Here is a 19182-nt window from a genome sequence, read left to right as displayed (position 1 = left end):
CTTTTCTGTCTCTTTCGCTATCTCTATCTTTCTCTCTCTATCTTTCTCATTCTCTCTCTCTCTCTCTCTCTCTCTCTCTCTCTCTCTCTCTCTCTCTCTCTCTCTCTCTCTCTCTCTCTCTCTCGGGGTATGACACCCAGTGTCATAGTCGTGAAGCACTTTTTCAAATGCATTTCTCATCTAGAAGAAGTTCTGATGACCTATGACTTATGACTTATGACCTGTGTCCTACCTGAAGTAGCAGCCATTCCTGTCCTCCAGCCCCTCGGCGATGGAGCAGTAGATGGTGGTCTGGGCCCCCTGCCAGGGGCTCTTCATCAGGAGCCAGGAGGGCAGGGTGAGGAGGGCAGACAGCAGGGGCCAGCGGGACCGCATGTAACGACCCAGCTCCGTGTTGATCACCCCTGGGTGCAGGGAGTAACACCTTACACCTGTACCTGAGGGAGGAGGGTAGTAGTAGCAGTAGTACTAATAATAGTAGTAGTAGTAGTAGTAGTAGTAGTAGTAGTAGTAGTAGTAGTAGTAGTAGTAGTAGTAGTAGTAGTAGTAGTAGTAGTAGTAGTAGTAATAGTAGTAGTAGTAGTAGTAGTAGTAGTAGTAGTAGTAGTAGTAGTAGTAGTAGTAGTAGTAGTAGTAATAGTATTAGTAGTAAATAATAGTAGTAGTAGTAGTAGTAGTAGTAGTAGTAGTAGTAGTAGTAGTAGTAGTAGTAGTAATAGTAGTAGTAATAGTAGTAGTAGTAGTAGTAGTAGTAGTAGCAGCAGCAGTAGTAGCAGTAGTAATAGTAGTAGTAGTAGTAGTAGTAGTAGTAGTAGTAGTAGTAGTAGTAGTAGTAGTAGTAGTAGTAGTATAGTAGTAGTAGCAGCAGCAGTAGTAGCAGTAGTAGTAGTAGTAGTAATAATAATAATAATAATAATAATAATAATAATAATAATAATAATAATAATAATAATAATAATAATGATAATAATAACCAAAGGAAGAGGGAGGGATGGCAGTACCCAGCCTACAAGATTACTATTATGCAGCACAACTGAGAGCAGTGACATGCTGGTGTAACGACAAGTATGAGGCAAGATGGAAAGACATTGAAAAAGAAGGGGAGGGATACAAGGTACAAACTCTGGTGGGAGATAGGGAACTATTCAAAGAGAAAGAGGGACTGTTAGATCCAATCACAAAATGCACCTTGACCATATGGAACAGAGTAGTAAAAACACACAAATTGGAGAAGCAGACAGGGGTTCTGAGATGGATAGCACATGACAAGAGATTCAAACCAGGGAGGTTGGACCATGGATTCAGAAGGTGGGAGAGGGGGGGGGGGGGGGCAACAGCGATATGCAAATTGATAGAGAAGGGGGAAATGCAAACATTACAAAAATTAAAGGAGAAATTTGGACTAGAAAACAGGGATCACTTCAGATATCTACAGATTAGAGATTACTATAATAAAGAAATAAGAGGGGACAAGGACGAAGAACAGAATGGAATAATTAGGATGATAGTAAGGGCATACGAAGGAGGGAAAGGAAGGGTAATATCAGCACTGTACCGGGCTATAATGACCAGCAAGGGACACACGACCGATTACATAAGGGAGAAATGGGAGAGAGAACTAGAGATAGGAATAACAGGGAAGGAATGGGGTAACATATGCGAGGTGCAACATTCAACAACAGGATCGAGGATATGGAAAGAGTTTGGATGGAAAAACATAATCAGATTCTTTATAACCCCAGAGCTGAAGGGAAAATATGCACCAACACAAAGAGTATGCTGGAGGATGTGTGGGAAGGAGGTGTCAGAATGCAGGTAGGTGAATTCCAATGGTTGAAGGCAATCACAGAGACAGAGAGTGTTTACTCTTGAACAGGTTCGACTTTAATAGTAAGAACACAGAGTAAATTCTAAGAGAGAACAAGTGCAAAAGCACAAGTGTAAGATAAGGTAAATGGGAGCTTAATGGAGGTCCACAGTAGAACCGTCCGCGTTATCCCCGAACGCAATTAGTGAAGACCTGACAATGGACAAGCAGAAGAGAGGTATGTTAAATAGAGACAAAATACCAACATTCCACACACACCCCCGTGACAGCCAATCAGGAACCACCCCTAAGTGACAGCACTAATTGACAGGGAAATGACAGGTGACAAGCCCAGTGACATATGCCAGGAATGTGGGTGGTCACCGACCGAGGTCGGTGTCCAGAACGTAACAGTACCCTCCCCCGACGAACGGCACCAGACGTTCACCTAGGAGCCTCGGGATTCAGCCGCCGGAAATCAACGATCAGGCTGGGATCTAAAATATCCCTTTGAGGCACCCAAGAACGCTCTTCTATCCCGTACCCCTCCCAATCCACCAAGAACTGAAACCCCCTACCCCTCCGCCTACAACCCAGTATCCTCCGCACCGTGTAAATGGGTTGACCGCCAATAAACCGGGGCGGAGGAACCACAGGCAGTGGCGGGGCCAAGGGCGATGAGAGGAATGGCTTCAACAGGGACACATGAAACGTCGGATGAACCCTCATAGAGCTCGGAAGTCGTAGCTTGTAAGCCACTGGATTAACCCGATGAATCACTTTAAATGGTCCTATAAAGCGAGGAGCCAGCTTCTTGGATTCCACCCGGAGAGGGAGATCCCGGGTGGAAAGCCAAACCCGCTGCCCTGGACGGTAAACTGGAGCCGGACGACGCTTACGGTTAGCCTGCCGTTGGGTACTAACCGAAACCTTCTGTAGCGCCTTCCGAACCTGTTTCCACGTCCTGCGACAGCGAGCCACATGTGCCTGGGCCGAGGGCACCTCCGCCTCCTGCTCCTGCTCGGGAAACAGAGGAGGTTGAAAACCATACTGGCACTGAAAGGGAGACATACCGGTAGAAGAGGAGAGAAGGGTATTATGCGCGTACTCAGCCCAAGCCAACCTCCTACTCCACGTTGCCGGACTACCGGCAACGTAACACCTCAAGACCCCCTCCAAATCCTGGTTGACCCTCTCCGTCTGCCCGTTCGACTGTGGATGGAACCCAGACGACAGACTGACAGAGGCGCCGAGGCCGGCGGCAAACGCCTTCCAGAACCTGGAGGCGAACTGAGGACCCCGGTCCGACACGATATCTACTGGCAGCCCGTGGACCCGAAAGACATGCTGTATAATTAAATCAGCAGTCTCCCGGGCCGAAGGAAGCTTGGGGAGAGGGACAAAGTGAGCCGCCTTAGAGAACCGATCCACCACCACCAAAATGGTGGTGAATCCGTCCGAAAGGGGAAGACCAGAAATAAAGTCCAGAGATATGTGTGACCAGGGTCGTTTAGGAATAGGAAGTGGTCGGAGGAGACCCGCCGGTGCCCGTCGAGAGGTCTTACTACGTGCGCACACCGGACAGGCCGCCACAAAGGAACGCGTATCCCCCTCCACTGTCGGCCACCAGAACCTCCTACGGATAAATTCCAGGGTCCTGGTTGCCCCTGGGTGGCTGGTGAGGGATGACGCATGTGCCCACTGTAGCAAGCATGAGCGCGCCACCTTGGGAACATACGACCGTCCCGGAGGACCCCCACCAGGATCGGGCTCCCGCGTTAGCGCCGACCTTACCACCTTCTCTATGCCCCAAGACACGGGTGCCAAAATCAAGGCCGGTGGAATAATGGGATGGGGCTGCTCCTCCCGCCCAGGAAGATCAAACTGGCGCGACAACGCGTCAGGTTTGATATTCTTGGAGCCGGGTCTATAGGAGATGGTATATCGAAATCGTGTGAAGAACAACGTCCACCTGGCCTGGCGAGCGTTAAGGCGTTTAGCCCCTTGGATGTAAGCCAAGTTCTTATGATCAGTCCAAATAATGAAAGGATGTGCCGCCCCCTCCAACCAATGTCTCCACTCCTCCAGTGCCAATTTGATCGCCAATAACTCCCGATTACCCACGTCGTAATTACGCTCGGCTGGTGACAGACGGCGAGAAAAAAAAGCACACGGGTGCACTTTCCCATCCTTTAAGCATCTCTGAGAGAGCACCCCCCCCACCGCGACGTCAGAGGCATCCACCTCCACAATGAACGGAACCTCCGCGTCATGGCGGATCAATACAGGAGCGGATGTAAAACGACGTTTAAGATCGCAGAAGGCCGACTCAGCCCTAGGCGACCATTCAAAGCCAGGGAGAGAGGCCTTAGTGAGAGCTGTTAAGGGATTGGCTAAGGCGCTAAAATTGCGAATAAAGCGCCTGTAAAAATTTGCAAAGCCCAAAAACCGTTGTAACCCCTTGAGCGACGAAGGCCGTGGCCAGTCCAAAACTGCACTCACCTTGGCTGGATCCATGCGCAGATCGCCCTTCGTCAACACAAAGCCCAGGAAGGACACGGTGTCCGTGTGAAACACACACTTCTCAGCCTTAACGAATAGTTGATGCTTGAGGAGACGGTCTAGCACCTCCCGAACGTGCATTTGGTGTTGCACCATATCGCGAGAAAAAATCAGGATATCATCTAAGTAGACAAACACCGACACCCCAATCAAGTCTCGCAGCACGTCGTTAACCAGGGCTTGGAAGACTGCCGGAGCATTAGCCAAACCAAAGGGCATGACCAAATACTCATAGTGCCCATTGGGTGTGTTAAATGCAGTCTTCCACTCGTCTCCCTCTCTAATCCTGACCAGGTTGTATGCATTACGTAAGTCAAGTTTAGAAAAGACCTGTGCCCCCTGTAAGCACTCAAAGGCCGTGTCCATGAGGGGTAAAGGATATCGGTTCTTGATGGAAACGTCATTCAATCCCCTATAATCAATGCATGGGCGCTGATCCCCATCCTTTTTATCAACAAAAAAGAAGCCAGCGCCGGCAGGGAAAGTGGAAGGGCGTATGTGCCCCGCAAGCAATGCCTCCTCTATGTAGGTGTTCATGGCCAAGGTTTCGGGGCGTGAGAGAGAGAACATTCGCCCGCGAGGCGGGGAGGTACCGGGTAGAAGATTAATGGGACAGTCGTATGATCTATGAGGCGGAAGTGCTTTAGCACGCGTCTTGCTAAAAACGTCCGTCAGGTCCCAATAGATCTCAGGCACCCCTATTAAATCGGGATTAGAGGGTAGATCAGAATCTGCCACGCTCCCCACCATCCTGGAGAAAGAGGGAGGAGACAAAAGAGAAGAGGGGGGGGAAGACAAGGGTTTGGGCAAACTCCCGCTGACGATCGACTTGACGTCGGCCGCCGTTGAGAGTTCGCCCGTGCTCCAATTAATGACACGAACACATGACGACAACCAGGGATGACCCAACACCATGACAGAATAGGGGGAAAAGTAAGTAACCCATTCCCACTCCCCACCCTCCACCCGGATGTGTAAGGGAACTGTGCGCTGGGTGACGCTCCCACTGCCCAGGGGCCGACCGTCCAGGGCATAGACTGGTAAGGGAACCCCTAAATCCTCCACCGGGGTTCCCCACTCCTTCACCAATCCCACGTGAATAAAATTGCCCGCCGCCCCTGAGTCAATGAGAGCCTTAGTTCCCCTAATGTCACCCCCACAGTTGATCGCCACCTCAAAAAATTTACGAGAATCCGTGGTTTTGGCAGGAATGAGCCCACCTGCTGGCGCCCTCTCGAGGCCCGACGGCGCACCTTCCATCCCCGATTGGCGCCGAGCCGATACAGCCTGGACCCGACAGCTGCCGAAGCGGTGACCGGTGCGTCCGCACCGGAAGCAGCGTCGCTCTTTGATGAAGCGCTGCCTCTCGTCGTCCGAGAGCGACAGCGCTCCAAGCTGCATGGATTCATCACCCAGTGGCCCACTCGTGTAATGCATGGAATTATCAACACCAGGAGAAGAAGGAAAACATACCTGGGGCTGGGTGTTGTTGACATGCTCCTTCTCCCTCTCCCGGTGCCGATTATCCATCTTGATAGTGGTGTTGATCAGCACTTCCAGCTGCTCGGGGATCTCACGCGCGGAGAGAGCATCTCGCATCCGCGCTGAGAGTCCCCTGACGAACAGAACCATGCAGACGTTCTCCGCCCAAGCTATCTCCCGAGCCAAGATCCGAAAATTGATAGCATAAGCTGCGACAGTGCGGAGGCCCTGCCGGCAGTCGAGAAGACGACCACCAGCCTCGAAGATCGAGAGTACCCGGGAAGTATCGAATACTCTTCTCAATTCCCGGGTAAAGGCGTCCAGACTGTCGCAGATTATCGCCCCTGCCTCTAATTCCGCCGTAGCCCAGGAGAGAGCTTGGCCGGTGAGCAGTGTGATAATATACGCTACCTGCGCTGTCTCCGATGGAAATGATCGTGGTTGCAGCCGGAAAACGAGTAGACACTGGGTGATGAATTCCCGACAACCATCCGGTGATCCGTCATAGCGAGCGGGCGCCTGCAGATGTGGTTCGCGGGACCGCTCCTGGACCCCGAACCCCCCCCGACTTTCCTCTGCGTGGAGCGCTGCTTCCCCCGCCGCCGACTGCACACCAGCCACTCCTTCTTGGGCTTGTCGGGCTGTGGCCAACGCCGACTGCGCCACCGCTTGGGATGATCCGACGACCCCATTGAGTCGGATTAACTCGGCGCTGACCAGCTGCTGATGTTCCTCCATCCATGTCTGGGCTGCTCCCTGCGTCCGGAGCATCTCCATGATGGCCTCCATGGAATTCTGATGGTCAGGTCTTCTGTCAGAATGCAGGTAGGTGAATTCCAATGGTTGAAGGCAATCACAGAGACAGAGAGTGTTTACTCTTGAACAGGTTCGACTTTAATAGTAAGAACACAGAGTAAATTCTAAGAGAGAACAAGTGCAAAAGCACAAGTGTAAGATAAGGTAAATGGGAGCTTATTGGAGGTCCACAGTAGAACCGTCCGCGTTATCCCCGAACGCAATTAGTGAAGACCTGACAATGGACAAGCAGAAGAGAGGTATGTTAAATAGAGACAAAATACCAACATTCCACACACACCCCCGTGACAGCCAATCAGGAACCACCCCTAAGTGACAGCACTAATTGACAGGGAAATGACAGGTGACAAGCCCAGTGACATATGCCAGGAATGTGGGTGGTCACCGACCGAGGTCGGTGTCCAGAACGTAACAGGAGGGGCAAATCACACGCACATATTCTGGGGATGTCAGAAGCTGAAGGGGTATTGGGAGGAGATAGGGGAGGCAATGAACAGAATATTAGGATACGGGTTACCACAAACGGGACTGGTGCTTTACTTAGGAGACCTGACACACGAGGGAATACAAGGGGGGGACAAATATTTAATAAATATAATGTTGATAGCAGCCAGAAAAGCAATAACAAGACTGTGGTACAAAGAAGACCCACCGACAATAGCACAATGGGTAGGAATAGTAGGGGAGATACAGGATATGGAGAGGATAACACACATGCTGAGGTTACAGGAAGAGAAATTTGGAGAAAGATGGGGAAAGTGGGAGGATTACAGGGGGAACGAAAACGACATCACAGAGGAAGAACCAAATGCAACACAAGAGGGCGAAGGGTAAAGGAGGAAAGAGGTTCAAGGAGGGTCTCTGAACCCATGTCACAAAATGCTGCTTTAGTTAGCTTTTTTATTAAAATTTTTGTTTTGACAGCTGTTTTATGTTTTTCCATTTTATTATTTATGTTTGTGGAATTTCTGCTCAAGTCAGTATTTTTTATTTTGTTTTTGAGTATTACATTTTTTCTTTATTGTTTATGTCTGTTTAATAGTGTTGTTTATGTTATTGTATATGTTGTGTTGTATGTCTATAAATGTTTAATAAAAATTTAAGTTAAAAAAAAAAAAAAAAAAAAATAATAATAATAATAATAATAATAATAATAATAATAATAATAATAATAATAATAATAATAATAATAATAATAATAATAATAATAATAATAATAATAATAATAATAATAATAATAATAATAATAATAATAATAATAATAATAATAATAATAATAATAATAATAATAATAATAATAATAATAATAATAATAATAATAATAATAATAATAATAATAATAATAATAATAATAAGAGAAGAGTTGTACCCTTCCTGCTGACCTGTCGTACAGAACTTGTAAGTTGCTTTGGATAAAAGCGTGAGCTAAATTACTAAATGTAAATGTAAATGTAAATGTAATAATAGTAGTAATAATAATAATAATAATAATAATAATAATAATAATAATAATAATAATAATAATAATAATAATAATAATAATAATAATAATAATAATAATAATAATAATAATAATAATAATAATAATAATAATAATAATAATAATAATAATAATAATAATAATAATAATAATAATAATAATAATAATAATAATAATAATATAATAATAATAATAATAATAATAATAATAATAATAATAATAATAATAATAATAATAATAATAATAATAATAATAATAATAATAATAATAATAATAATAATAATAATAATAATAATAATAATAATAATAATAATAATAATAATAATAATAATAATAATAATAATAATAATAATAATAATAATAATAATAATAATAATAATAATAATAATAATAATAATAATAATAATAATAATAATAATAATAATAATAATAATAATAATAATAATAATAATAATAATAATAATAATAATAATAATAATAATAATAATAATAATAATAATAATAATAATAATAATAATAATAATAATAATAATAATAATAATAATAATAATAATAATAATAATAATAATAATAATAATAATAATAATAATAATAATAATAATAATAATAATAATAATAATAATAATAATAATAATAATAATAGTTGTGTTACCTCTGGTCCTCCTTGCTAGTTCTCTGGTGAACAGCACGTTAGCCAGTTTGCTCTGTTTATAGCTGGTCAGAGAGTCATAAGGAGTCTTCTCAAAGTGGAGGTCTTCAAAATGGATCTTTCCTGATATGAGATAAGGGAGAAGAAAAGAACACCACTAACCAGTAATTTCCACTGCTACTTACTTTAAACGGATTTGTAGCTTATTCTGTAGTTATGTGGTTTGTTTTCTAACCCAGAAATGTAATCTAGGATGGAAAGAATGCTATAGTGTTTGTGTCTTTGCTTTGTGTCTTTGTGTCTTTGTTGTCTATTTACAGTTGAATATAAACTCCAGGGGGCATGTGATTAGCTGGATTATGCCAGACAAATAATACTGTGACACTAGGTACACATGTTGAAAAACCAAAACGTCATATCAAAGTGAAGTTATTTTGAAATTACATTGCTGCTCAGTGGTCAACAGTGTCAGACAGTGGTTGTACTGGGCAGCTCCTAGTCGTCAACAGTGTCAGACTGGTTGTACTGGGTAGCTCTTAGTGGTCAACAGTGTCAGACTGGTTGTACTGGGCAGCTCCTAGTGGTCAACAGCAGTGATGCCGGTAACGCGTTACTAAGTAACGCGTTATTGTAATCTGATTACTTTCCCCCGAAAATAGTAATCTAACGCGTTAATCTTTAAAAGCCAGTAATCTGATTGCAGTTACTTGTCCAAGTGGCTGTGCATTACTATTTCGTTACTATCTCATCATAAATTCATAATGCAGGCGGAATGCAGTATTTTATTTCGTTTTCGACAGTCAAAAATACATTTTTGAGCTGTTTTTCTTATTTGGGAGTGACGTGGTGTGGCAGTGAAAGGGTTACACAAGAATGTGTCCTCGCGGCGTGACTGGACTCTCTGTCTGTGAGTGACTCTGCTTTGGCCCAATCACATTCCCCATCCACAGTCTGCGAATCAGAGGCAGAGTAGGGCGGGTCTTCACAGCACGTCATGTGACATATGCGCCAATCGTGTGACAGCAGTGCTCCGTTGCATTCGTCTGAGAATTCCACCCCAAAACGCTTGTCTAAACGAAGTGAAACCGCAAGAAGACTAGAGAGACATTTATAAAAACAATTTAATAGTTACAGTTGATATAATTGAATAGTTCAGCCTGCATTTGTTAGATGTGAATGGATACACTGGTTTTGTAAAACCACTGGCTGGCTGCTCTAATGCTGTGAGCATCATAGACTGTTGCTTTACCATACTTGATGGTACAGAAGCTGAAGCACTAGTTTAACAATTTACGTTATGTGCAGAGAAACAAGTTAAAAACAATTTATGCACTTTCAATAAAGCGTTTAAAAAAAACTGTTGGGGGAACGACGACGACTTCGTAACCTAGTTACTTTCAAAGTAACTAAGTTACTCTGATAATCAAGTAATCAGTAAAGTAACTTGGATTACTTTTTAAAGGAGTAATCAGTAATCAGTAATCGGATTACTTTTACAAGTAATCTGTGGCATCACTGGTCAACAGTGGCAGACTGGTTGTACTGGGCAGCTCCTAGTGGTCAACAGTGTCAGACTGGTTGTACTGGGCAGCTCCTAGTGGTCAACAGTGTCAGACTGGTTGTACTGGGCAGCTCCTAGTGGTCAACAGTGGCAGACTGGTTGTACTGGGCAGCTCCTAGTGGTCAACAGTGTCAGACTGGTTGTACTGGGCAGCTCCTAGTGGTCAACAGTGTCAGACTGGTTGTACTGAGCAGTCTCCCTCTAACTCCTCCCACATGAGGTTATTGCTGTAATTAAGATGTTGTTCTTGTCTGGGGAGTTAAGGGTTCATCTACTTGCCTCCATGGTGAGCGATGCTGGAGACCGTGATGACTCGGCTGGGGGAGGATCTTTTCAGAAGGTCCAGCAGCAGATTGGTCAGTAGAAAGTGACCCAGATGATTGACAGCCAGCTGCATCTCAAAACCATCCTCTGATAGGCTTTTAGGGCACATCATAACACCTGGGAGAAGTAGCAGAACTTTATGTTTATGTTTTTTTTTTTTTATCCACTTTTTCTCCCATTTTTCTATATTTTTCTCCCATCCCAATTTCGTATCATCCAATTCAACCCTCCCCTGTCACGAACGCTGTTTCTTGCCTCCCACAAGCCGGCTGCAATGTGGACTAAGTCATACATAGCACAAGTCCCCTCCGGTACTTGAGGTAACAGCAGTCGCATCTTTTCACCTGCGCAGCTCGATCTCTCAGTGGCGAGGAGTAACGCGTGGGAGGCTCACGCTGCCCCTGACACTTCCTGATTCTATTGCGCAGGCGCACCAACCAACCTGTAGGAGTCGCTGTCCACAACGCCCGATCCCCACCCATCAGTTTCCCACCCCCTAATACGGCCAATGTGTATTAGTATGAACGACCAGCTAAACTGAAAGCAATGTGGAGCGCTGGGCTCGAACAGGCAAGCCCAGCGTCTCCATCATTCGTGGCGAGCGCCTTGCCCACTACGCCACGTAGCCGCCAACTTTATGTTTATGTTTATATTACTGATAATGGCTCAGTGTCCAAACACCTGTCCTTATCTTCCCCCTTATTAGAACTCTTTGGTTCCCCCTGAATGAAAACATAGATCAATTCCCTGTGTAGCTCAATGGGTAGAGCAAGGCACTAACACTGCCAGGGTTAGGGGTTAAATTCCCTGTGTAGCTCAATGAGTAGAGCAAGGCACTAACAATGCCAGGGTTAGGGGTTATATTCCCTGTGTAGCTCAATGGGTAGAGCAAGGCACTGACACAGCCAGGGTAAGGGGTTCTATTCCCTGTGTAGCTCAATGAGTAGAGCAAGGCACTAACACCACTAGGGTTTATTATACGAACGACGGATTTACCCCGATTGCTGCAGCAGACTTATTGCTATAACTCCAATACCTTCCATTCAAATCTTTTCAACCTTTGACCTTTCCTCTAACATCATCATCAGGCCAAACATTCAATTTTCGAATTTGGGTATCTCCAATACCTTTCATTCAAATAATTTCTCATTTACTGTGCACAGTCATGACCCGTAGAGGAATAAACCTATTGATTTTGGTGACCCCATAACCCTTCCCCTAGCGCCACCATCAGGCCGAACTTTACATTTTCAAATAATTGCTCCTGATACAACAAGTATGAAACTGTTATTTAGAGAATGGTGGATCATTTAGAATTTAGATAATTGATAGGCCAAACCATATGACCACCAGATACAATAACATTTTGGAAAGAACACATGGTAAACAGGAAATGATTTGTTACTTGTGAACGCACTCTTAGTTTTCCACCAAACCTTTAGCAAGGAGGCCTGTGAAGTTCTGATTGTTTATTGTTTATTGTTTAAAAAGGATCCCCATTAGCTGTCACCTAAGTGGCGAGCTAGTCTTCCTGGGGTCCACATAGAAAGACAACACAAAACATAACAACATAAGATACATATGACAATCACAATTAACAATGATAATCTAAAAACAGTAAAACATTGTAGACATCATTATCTAAAAACATTGTAACATTGTCTAAAAACAGTAAAACATTGATTCATCTTGCCTCATGGTGGCGCTGTTCTAAAATAAAAAACAGTACACTTCAATGGCTTGGATTAGGGGCATGGTCAAAAGGCAGATTGAGAATTCGGACCGTTTAAGGATATGCCCGTCTACTTGTGTTTTAATGTGATTGTTTTGCACATTGATATACAAACAAAAATAACAAACAAAGTAGTTTTTGTAATAGTACACACAAATCTAATCAAATCAAATCAAATCAAATTTATTTATAGGGCCCAACAACACACGTTAATGTCCCCATGGGCCGTACAGATCTTCTTTAAACAAGTCAAGAAGAAAACATAACAATAAGTCAAGAACAGAACAAGAACACCATAAGGTGCAAACATTTTTAGACGGATGCAAATAAATGAAAGAATGCAAGCACTCCCAGACATACCCCACGCGAAGGTGAGGAAAAACTCACTAAAACCTAACAATAGGGGAAAAAAGCTCCACAGGCAGTGTGGAGGAGAGAAACCTTAGAAGGGCCATTCAAGGGGGGATCTCCCTTCTTAGATGTTGGTGATAGTAGTGTTGCAGACGGACAGTTGGTAAGCATGCACTCATGTGTGTAGTGGAACACAGATGAGTGCATGCAATAGCAACTGTACATTTTGAAAAATTAAAGATAGAGCTAATAGCGATAGCAACTGAACATTTTGAAAGATTAAAGATAGAGCTGATAGCAATCTATTTGAGGCACAGGGGCGGCGCAAAGAGGGTCACGTCCTCCCCGTCTTAGTCAAGGGACATTTAACACTCCGGTCGTTGCTCAGGGACAGCCGGAGACAGGGAGATAGGGGCGGCGCAGAGAGGGTCACGAACTCCCCGACATCATCGCGGGACATCCGGCACTCCGGTCACCACTACGAGACCTCCGGAGACAGGGGGGCACGCAGAGGGGGTCGCAACCTCCCGGCCTTCGTCACGGGACGTCCAACACTCCGGTCAACACTCCAGGACAGCAAGTCATAGGGAGACAGGGAGACGGGACAGGCGTTAGACGGCTCATGAGATTGTAGTAGGCGGACATAGCAATAGATACAAGTGGTAGGCATATATGTGAAAGGAGTAGATATATGAAGTAGGCGTATTATGTGAATAGAAATGGAAGTACTTAACCCAGCAATGAAACTGCATTGACTGTTAATCTGTTAACAGTCTGTTAATACTGTTAATCAGTTGACAGGACCACGGACAGACGGCGGTGAATAACTGATCCAAGGCCTCGGAGGTGCATGTAGAGCAGTCACTACAATCTTGGCCAAGACCCCGAGGCATCCATCACCTTAGTCAGCGCCAGGAGACGGGCACTCAGAGAGAAGGGGGGGGGGGGGGGAGGGGGGGGGGGGGGAAGAGTTAGAGAGTTCCCATGTTTGTGGTGCTGCAAAGGAGGAGACATGTAGTACCCTGTAGTGCCATGTAGTACCATGTAGTACCCCGTAGTGCCATGTAGTACCCTATAGTACCCTGTAGTGCCATGTAGTGCCATGTAGTACCATGTAGTACCCTGTAGTACCCTGTAGTACCCTGTAGTGTCTCTCTCTCTCTCTCTCTCTCTCTTTCTCTCTCTCTCTCTCTTTCTCTCTCTCACCTGCATTGTTGATGAGGATATCCAGTCGATGCTCGCTGGCTAGGAACTCTTTAACGAATAGTCGTACTGACTCGAGGGAGGACAGGTCTAGGTGTCGCACCACCACATTAGTGTTTCCTGTTGTGTGTTGAATCTCTTCTGCTGCCAGCTTTCCTTTGGACATGTCCCGGCACGCCAGGACCACTCGGGCACCTGGGACAAACACAGGACAGACCATATAACTTCAATTCACAGAATGGCCGTTCCTATTGAAATCTATATTCATTTGGCTGGTATACCTATGATGACGACTACATAATTCTTGATTAACGTCATCATGGAGACCAGTAGAATGTTGATGTGTCACCATGGTAAAGATATCAGCTGGATGAACATTCAGAATGTTGATGTGTCACCATGGTAAAGATATCAGATGGATGAACATTCAGAATGTTGATGTGTAGATAGTGTAGATGGTGTAGATGGTGTAGAATAGATGGGGGGGGGGGGTAGGCAATTAAGTTTGGCCGAGGGCCACATTTTTTCCAAGCCATTGTACGGGGGGCCGGAAACAAAAACAATGGCTAATTTAATATATTGATAGTGAAAACATTTTAACTCTGTGACAGACCACCTTATAACTAAGACATACATTTGTGGCAGAGTCAGAGAATGGACAAAATAAACGAGATGCAAAGGTGGCCTAATAAACTGTAAACGACATACACATTTGCACTGAACATTATACCTTTGTATATCGGCCTATCTTACATTACGCGCAACCAATGTGTCTATCTGACGGCCCTTTCTGTGGAGCGCACTGGACTATTGAGAAACAATAGGAATTTTCCATTGGTTCTCCCAGTCCATGTGACCATTTCTAGCATTTCCATTGGCTATAGTGACAGACATAGATATGATAAATGGATAGATACAGCGGATTAGATGCAGTCCAGAGAAAACAACCAATCTAGATATTTCAAGATTCTATGCTTTACATCCGCGCATTCTCTGAGAGATGCACTAAATTCTGAGATGACAATCGATTCCGATACAATAAAGCAAGTCTTTATCACAAACAAATGTTTTACAAAACATGTCTACTGTTGCGCCTGGCTTTAGAGGGTTAAAAGCCTAATAGTATTTTTTATTTAGTTAATAAATGTCTCGTTGTAATTCCTTATATACCTAATGTAGCACATCTTCTTGAAGCAGATTCAGCTTTTTTTGCTCTGATTTGACTTCAGTTTAATTGCATTGTTACTGTTCACATGTGTGGTGCCGTCACAGTCATAAAGATAAAGTTTGAATGACTTACTGAACTGATGTTTTAATTTCACACCACACATGTGGTGTGGCTTGTTTGTTATTTCAGCACCAGGCGCTGTCCACCAACTTTTTTCATGTTGAGCAAGCACTACATTGCACGCGCTGCCTACCTGTTATTCACTCTCAACATGGATAAAACAACATATAATAAGCATTCTTTAGGTGGTGGTAGTTTCTCTATTTGGACATTATAGCTAACATATAGCCTAGCCTAGTTGGTCTGATATATAAAAAAAAAAATTAATTAAAAACATTTTAAAAAATAAAGAATATATATATTTTTTTATATTCTGAAGGGCCAGATATTATTGCTGGCGGGGCAATTTCGGCCCGCGGGCCGCCTATTGCCGACCTGTGATGGTGTAGAAGGTTTAGATGGTGTAGATGGTGTCAATTGTGCAGGTGGTGTAAATGGTGTAGATAGATGGCGTAGATAGATGGTGTAATAGATGTCTGAGATACTGGGAGGTGCAGGTGTCCATGTGACCATAGCAGTAAACCTACATTAGACCCAATTGAGACTCTAGCAACTGGTAACCCGCACATTCAACTAGACTGGTCGGACAACAGAGGGGCCCTTTACAGGAAGGGACAGAGCAAGTTGTTCTTCCTGAGGAGACTCAGGTCCTTCGATATGTGCAATAGCCTGCTGCAGTCGTTTTACCAGTCTGTAGTTGCCAGTGTCCTCTTTATTTCCATTGTATACTGGGGGTGGGGGGCTACATCAACTCAAGGGGCACCAACAAACTGAACAAGCTGGAGAGGAAAGCTAGCTCCGTGGTGGTCGAGCTTGTCAAACTAGAGGTGGTGGCAGAGTGGGGGATGAGAAGGAAGCTGGCCGCTATACCGGAGAACCCCCCCCCCATGAGAAGCCAACCAAGATGAGGAGCACGTTCAGCCACAGACTCAACCCCCCCCCCCCCCCCCCCTGACACTCCACTAACTGCCTCGACTTGTCCTTCAGGCTCCCCAACTGGGGGGCATGGACTGCTGCCAGCAGCTGGAGAACTAACGGCTGCAGAACTTAAGAACTATTAGGAATGCCTGACCCTTAACCATTAAGTGTGTCTGATTATTGACCACCAAAACCTGCACAGACTATAACGTTTATTATGACTGATAGGGTACAGACCCTGACCTGCACCTTGTGTATACTGTTTACCTTTACTCATAGTATATTCAGATGTAATTGTATTGCCTTTATTTATAGTCTTTCTGCTATTACCCTGCCCATACCTGTACCCCCCCCCCCCCTCCCCCATGCTGCTACGACGCCCGAATTTCGCCAAGGGGATCAATAAAGGAATATCTTATCTTATCTTATCTTATGTTGCATCTCACCTGGGGGCTAACCTTGCATTGGCGTTGCTATTATGGACAACCTTATAATGAATGAATGAATGAATGATCATTACATTTATATAGCGCTTTTCTAGAAACTCAAAGCGCTCCCCACAATGTAGGGTGGAAATGGCCTCCTTCACCACCACTGGTAGCACCCAACCTTGGGCTACGCAGGCTCAATGGCTGCCATACACTGGCACCAGGCACACATCACACTACACAATGGCTGAACGGCTCAGGAGACAGGGATTGATATCAGCCAATTAAGGGGGAGGGATGATTAGGTGGCCTTGATGTCAGAGACCGGATTGGGAATTTGGCCAGGAACGTCCGGGAACCCCCTACTCTTTGCGATAGGCGTCTTGGGTTGTTTAACGAATTCAGTCAGGACCTCGGTTTAGCGTCTCATCCAAAGGACGGCACTCGCAGCTATACGGTGTCCCTATCACCGTCACAGGGGCATTGTCACTGACAAGTCCAGAGGACAGAGTGCCCCCTGCTGGACAACAACACCACTTTCCGACAACGGCCTTGACGGGCCTTGTGTCCAGAGGCAGGATGCCAATTTAACACAATCCCCGTCTTGGCCGACCCCTCTGAAGGACCCGGTAAGAGATTAACCCCATCAGATGTGAACAAGTGAAGGCTTCACCTCTCCTGGCCATGTCCCGTGCCGTCTCCTTGCCGATGCCGGTGTTGGCGCCGGTTATAACCACGGTCCTGCCACACAGCTTCACTCCGCTGCAGCACACGCTGCCGGAGATCCACCTCCTCAGCAGCACCAGACCTGGAGAACACACAGCATGAACACTGGAGGCCAATGTATGTTTTTCGCAGAGGTTTTGCTTCATTAGATATTGGCAATGGTGGAAAGTAACTAAGTACCTTTACTCAATTACTGTAATTTCAAGCTACTTGTACTTTACGTGAGTATTTTCATTTTAGGGAACGTTTACTCTACTACATTTCAATGGAAATATTGTACTTTTTACTCAACTACATTCACCTGAACCCATCAGTTACTAGTTACTTTGAAGAAAAAGATTTTGTATAGAAAACATGGCAAAAATTATTAAAGATTCTATACATTTGAAGCCTGTCAACTTCAAGAGGACAAAATTATTAAAGATTCTATACATTTGAAGCCTGTCAACTTCAAGAAGACATAATCAGAGCAGCATAACGTTAGGTTATGACTATAACCAAGTTCTGTTAATAGTGGTGACGCTCGGCGTCACTCATGCACTGTCCTCGCACACGTGCACGCGCACTGAATAAAGACCACAATGTACCTTTAATCCCAATATTTGTCTGACCACACCCCTATCAGCTCACCTACATAAGCAGGTGTGTGGTCACCTGCTCTCCTCCTTCCCAAGCTTTCACCACAAGGTGAGATCAAGGGCTGCAGCGGCGTCGGACGCCGAGCGTCACCACTATTAACAGAACTTGGTTATAGTCATAACCTAACGTTCTGTATCATAGTCGGTTCCGCTCGGCGTCACTCATGCACATAGGGAGGCAGAGCGGAGCCACCGGCCGACAAATACACCCCGCTGAAGGCCCCCCACAACCATCAGAACAGGGAGGGCCGAGCCCCCCCGACCCTCCCTAATGGAGGGCACCCCCCCTATTGGAGGTTTCCCGGGAGGGCGACGGACCCGACCGTGCGAAGAGGCACTCAAGCAACTCAACGCACAGGGTGAGCAGACCGTGGCCTGACCCCACGACTACACACACGCACAACCCGCATGCCACCCGGGAACGAACGGAGGGAACAACCTCGTTACTGCCCCCAGAATCACGGGGTCAAGGGCAAACCCAACCCCGTGGCAAGGCCGTAGCAGCGGAGCGCGAAGGAAGGCCCAGACCCACCAAAGGGACTGGACCCCCTGGAATGGGGGCCCGGAGAAGTCCATGATGCCAGCATCAAGACCCCACCAGGTGGGCACTTAGTGACCCCGCCCCCCACATCGCCAGCGTATTCGGACAAAGGCCCCTCAGCCGAGCGGGCCCTGTCCCCCCAATAGTACACCGCCTGGCACACTGACCCTGCAGAACAGGCAGTCAGCATGGCCGTAAGCACACAAAAAAGGTTAACCAACGGAAGCAGGCAGCGCACCGGGGAAAAACCAGGCAACAGGCTGTTAACCCTAGCCTGGAGACTGCGGACGAGACAGGCGCCAGAGGGGACAGCTGAACACAGCCGCACCGGCGGAAGGGGCGTATGCTGGCGTTGTTGCATGACCAAGCCTCCATTTAAAAAAAACCCACCCAGAGGGGTTGAGGCAGAGAAGGCTGACACGATTGGCAGACGTCATGAACGTGCAGGGGCACCCTCAACCGGTGAACCCGGGAGTTGACACTGCTCCAACACACCAGGGAATCAACCACCTTGGTGTTACCCAATGCGGTGGTTGTTCCTATAACCCCTCAAGAAAAAACTCCAAAACACACCTGCAGGTATACACCGGCTAGTTTTCAAAAAAGGGTTAACCCAGGCCTACGGGTCGACGAAACATTACTTCGGACCGGGCCCGGCGATATGGGAAGCACAGGG

General features: G+C 45.5%; 1 protein-coding gene across 1 annotated transcript in view; it reads right to left on the bottom strand.

Moving 5' to 3' along the window:
• Nucleotides 1-228: 228 nt before the first annotated feature.
• Nucleotides 229-19182, bottom strand: part of LOC311226571 (retinol dehydrogenase 11-like) — a gene marked incomplete at both ends in the record, with an annotated part of 30416 nt that continues 11462 nt past the window's right edge. The window contains 5 exons of the mRNA XM_084311991.1: nt 229-437; nt 8800-8919; nt 10637-10798; nt 13971-14162; nt 17275-17409. Of these exons, the coding sequence (XP_084168117.1) occupies nt 229-437; nt 8800-8919; nt 10637-10798; nt 13971-14162; nt 17275-17409 (818 nt within the window). The remainder of the gene's footprint in view (nt 438-8799; nt 8920-10636; nt 10799-13970; nt 14163-17274; nt 17410-19182) is intronic.

The sequence above is a fragment of the Notolepis coatsorum genome (assembly GCF_963971535.1).
Source record: "Notolepis coatsorum genome assembly, chromosome: 4".
Classification (NCBI taxonomy): Eukaryota; Metazoa; Chordata; class Actinopteri; order Aulopiformes; family Paralepididae; genus Notolepis; species Notolepis coatsorum.
Note: the sequence above shows the minus strand (reverse complement) of the source record. Positions and strands in the feature narration are given on the sequence as shown.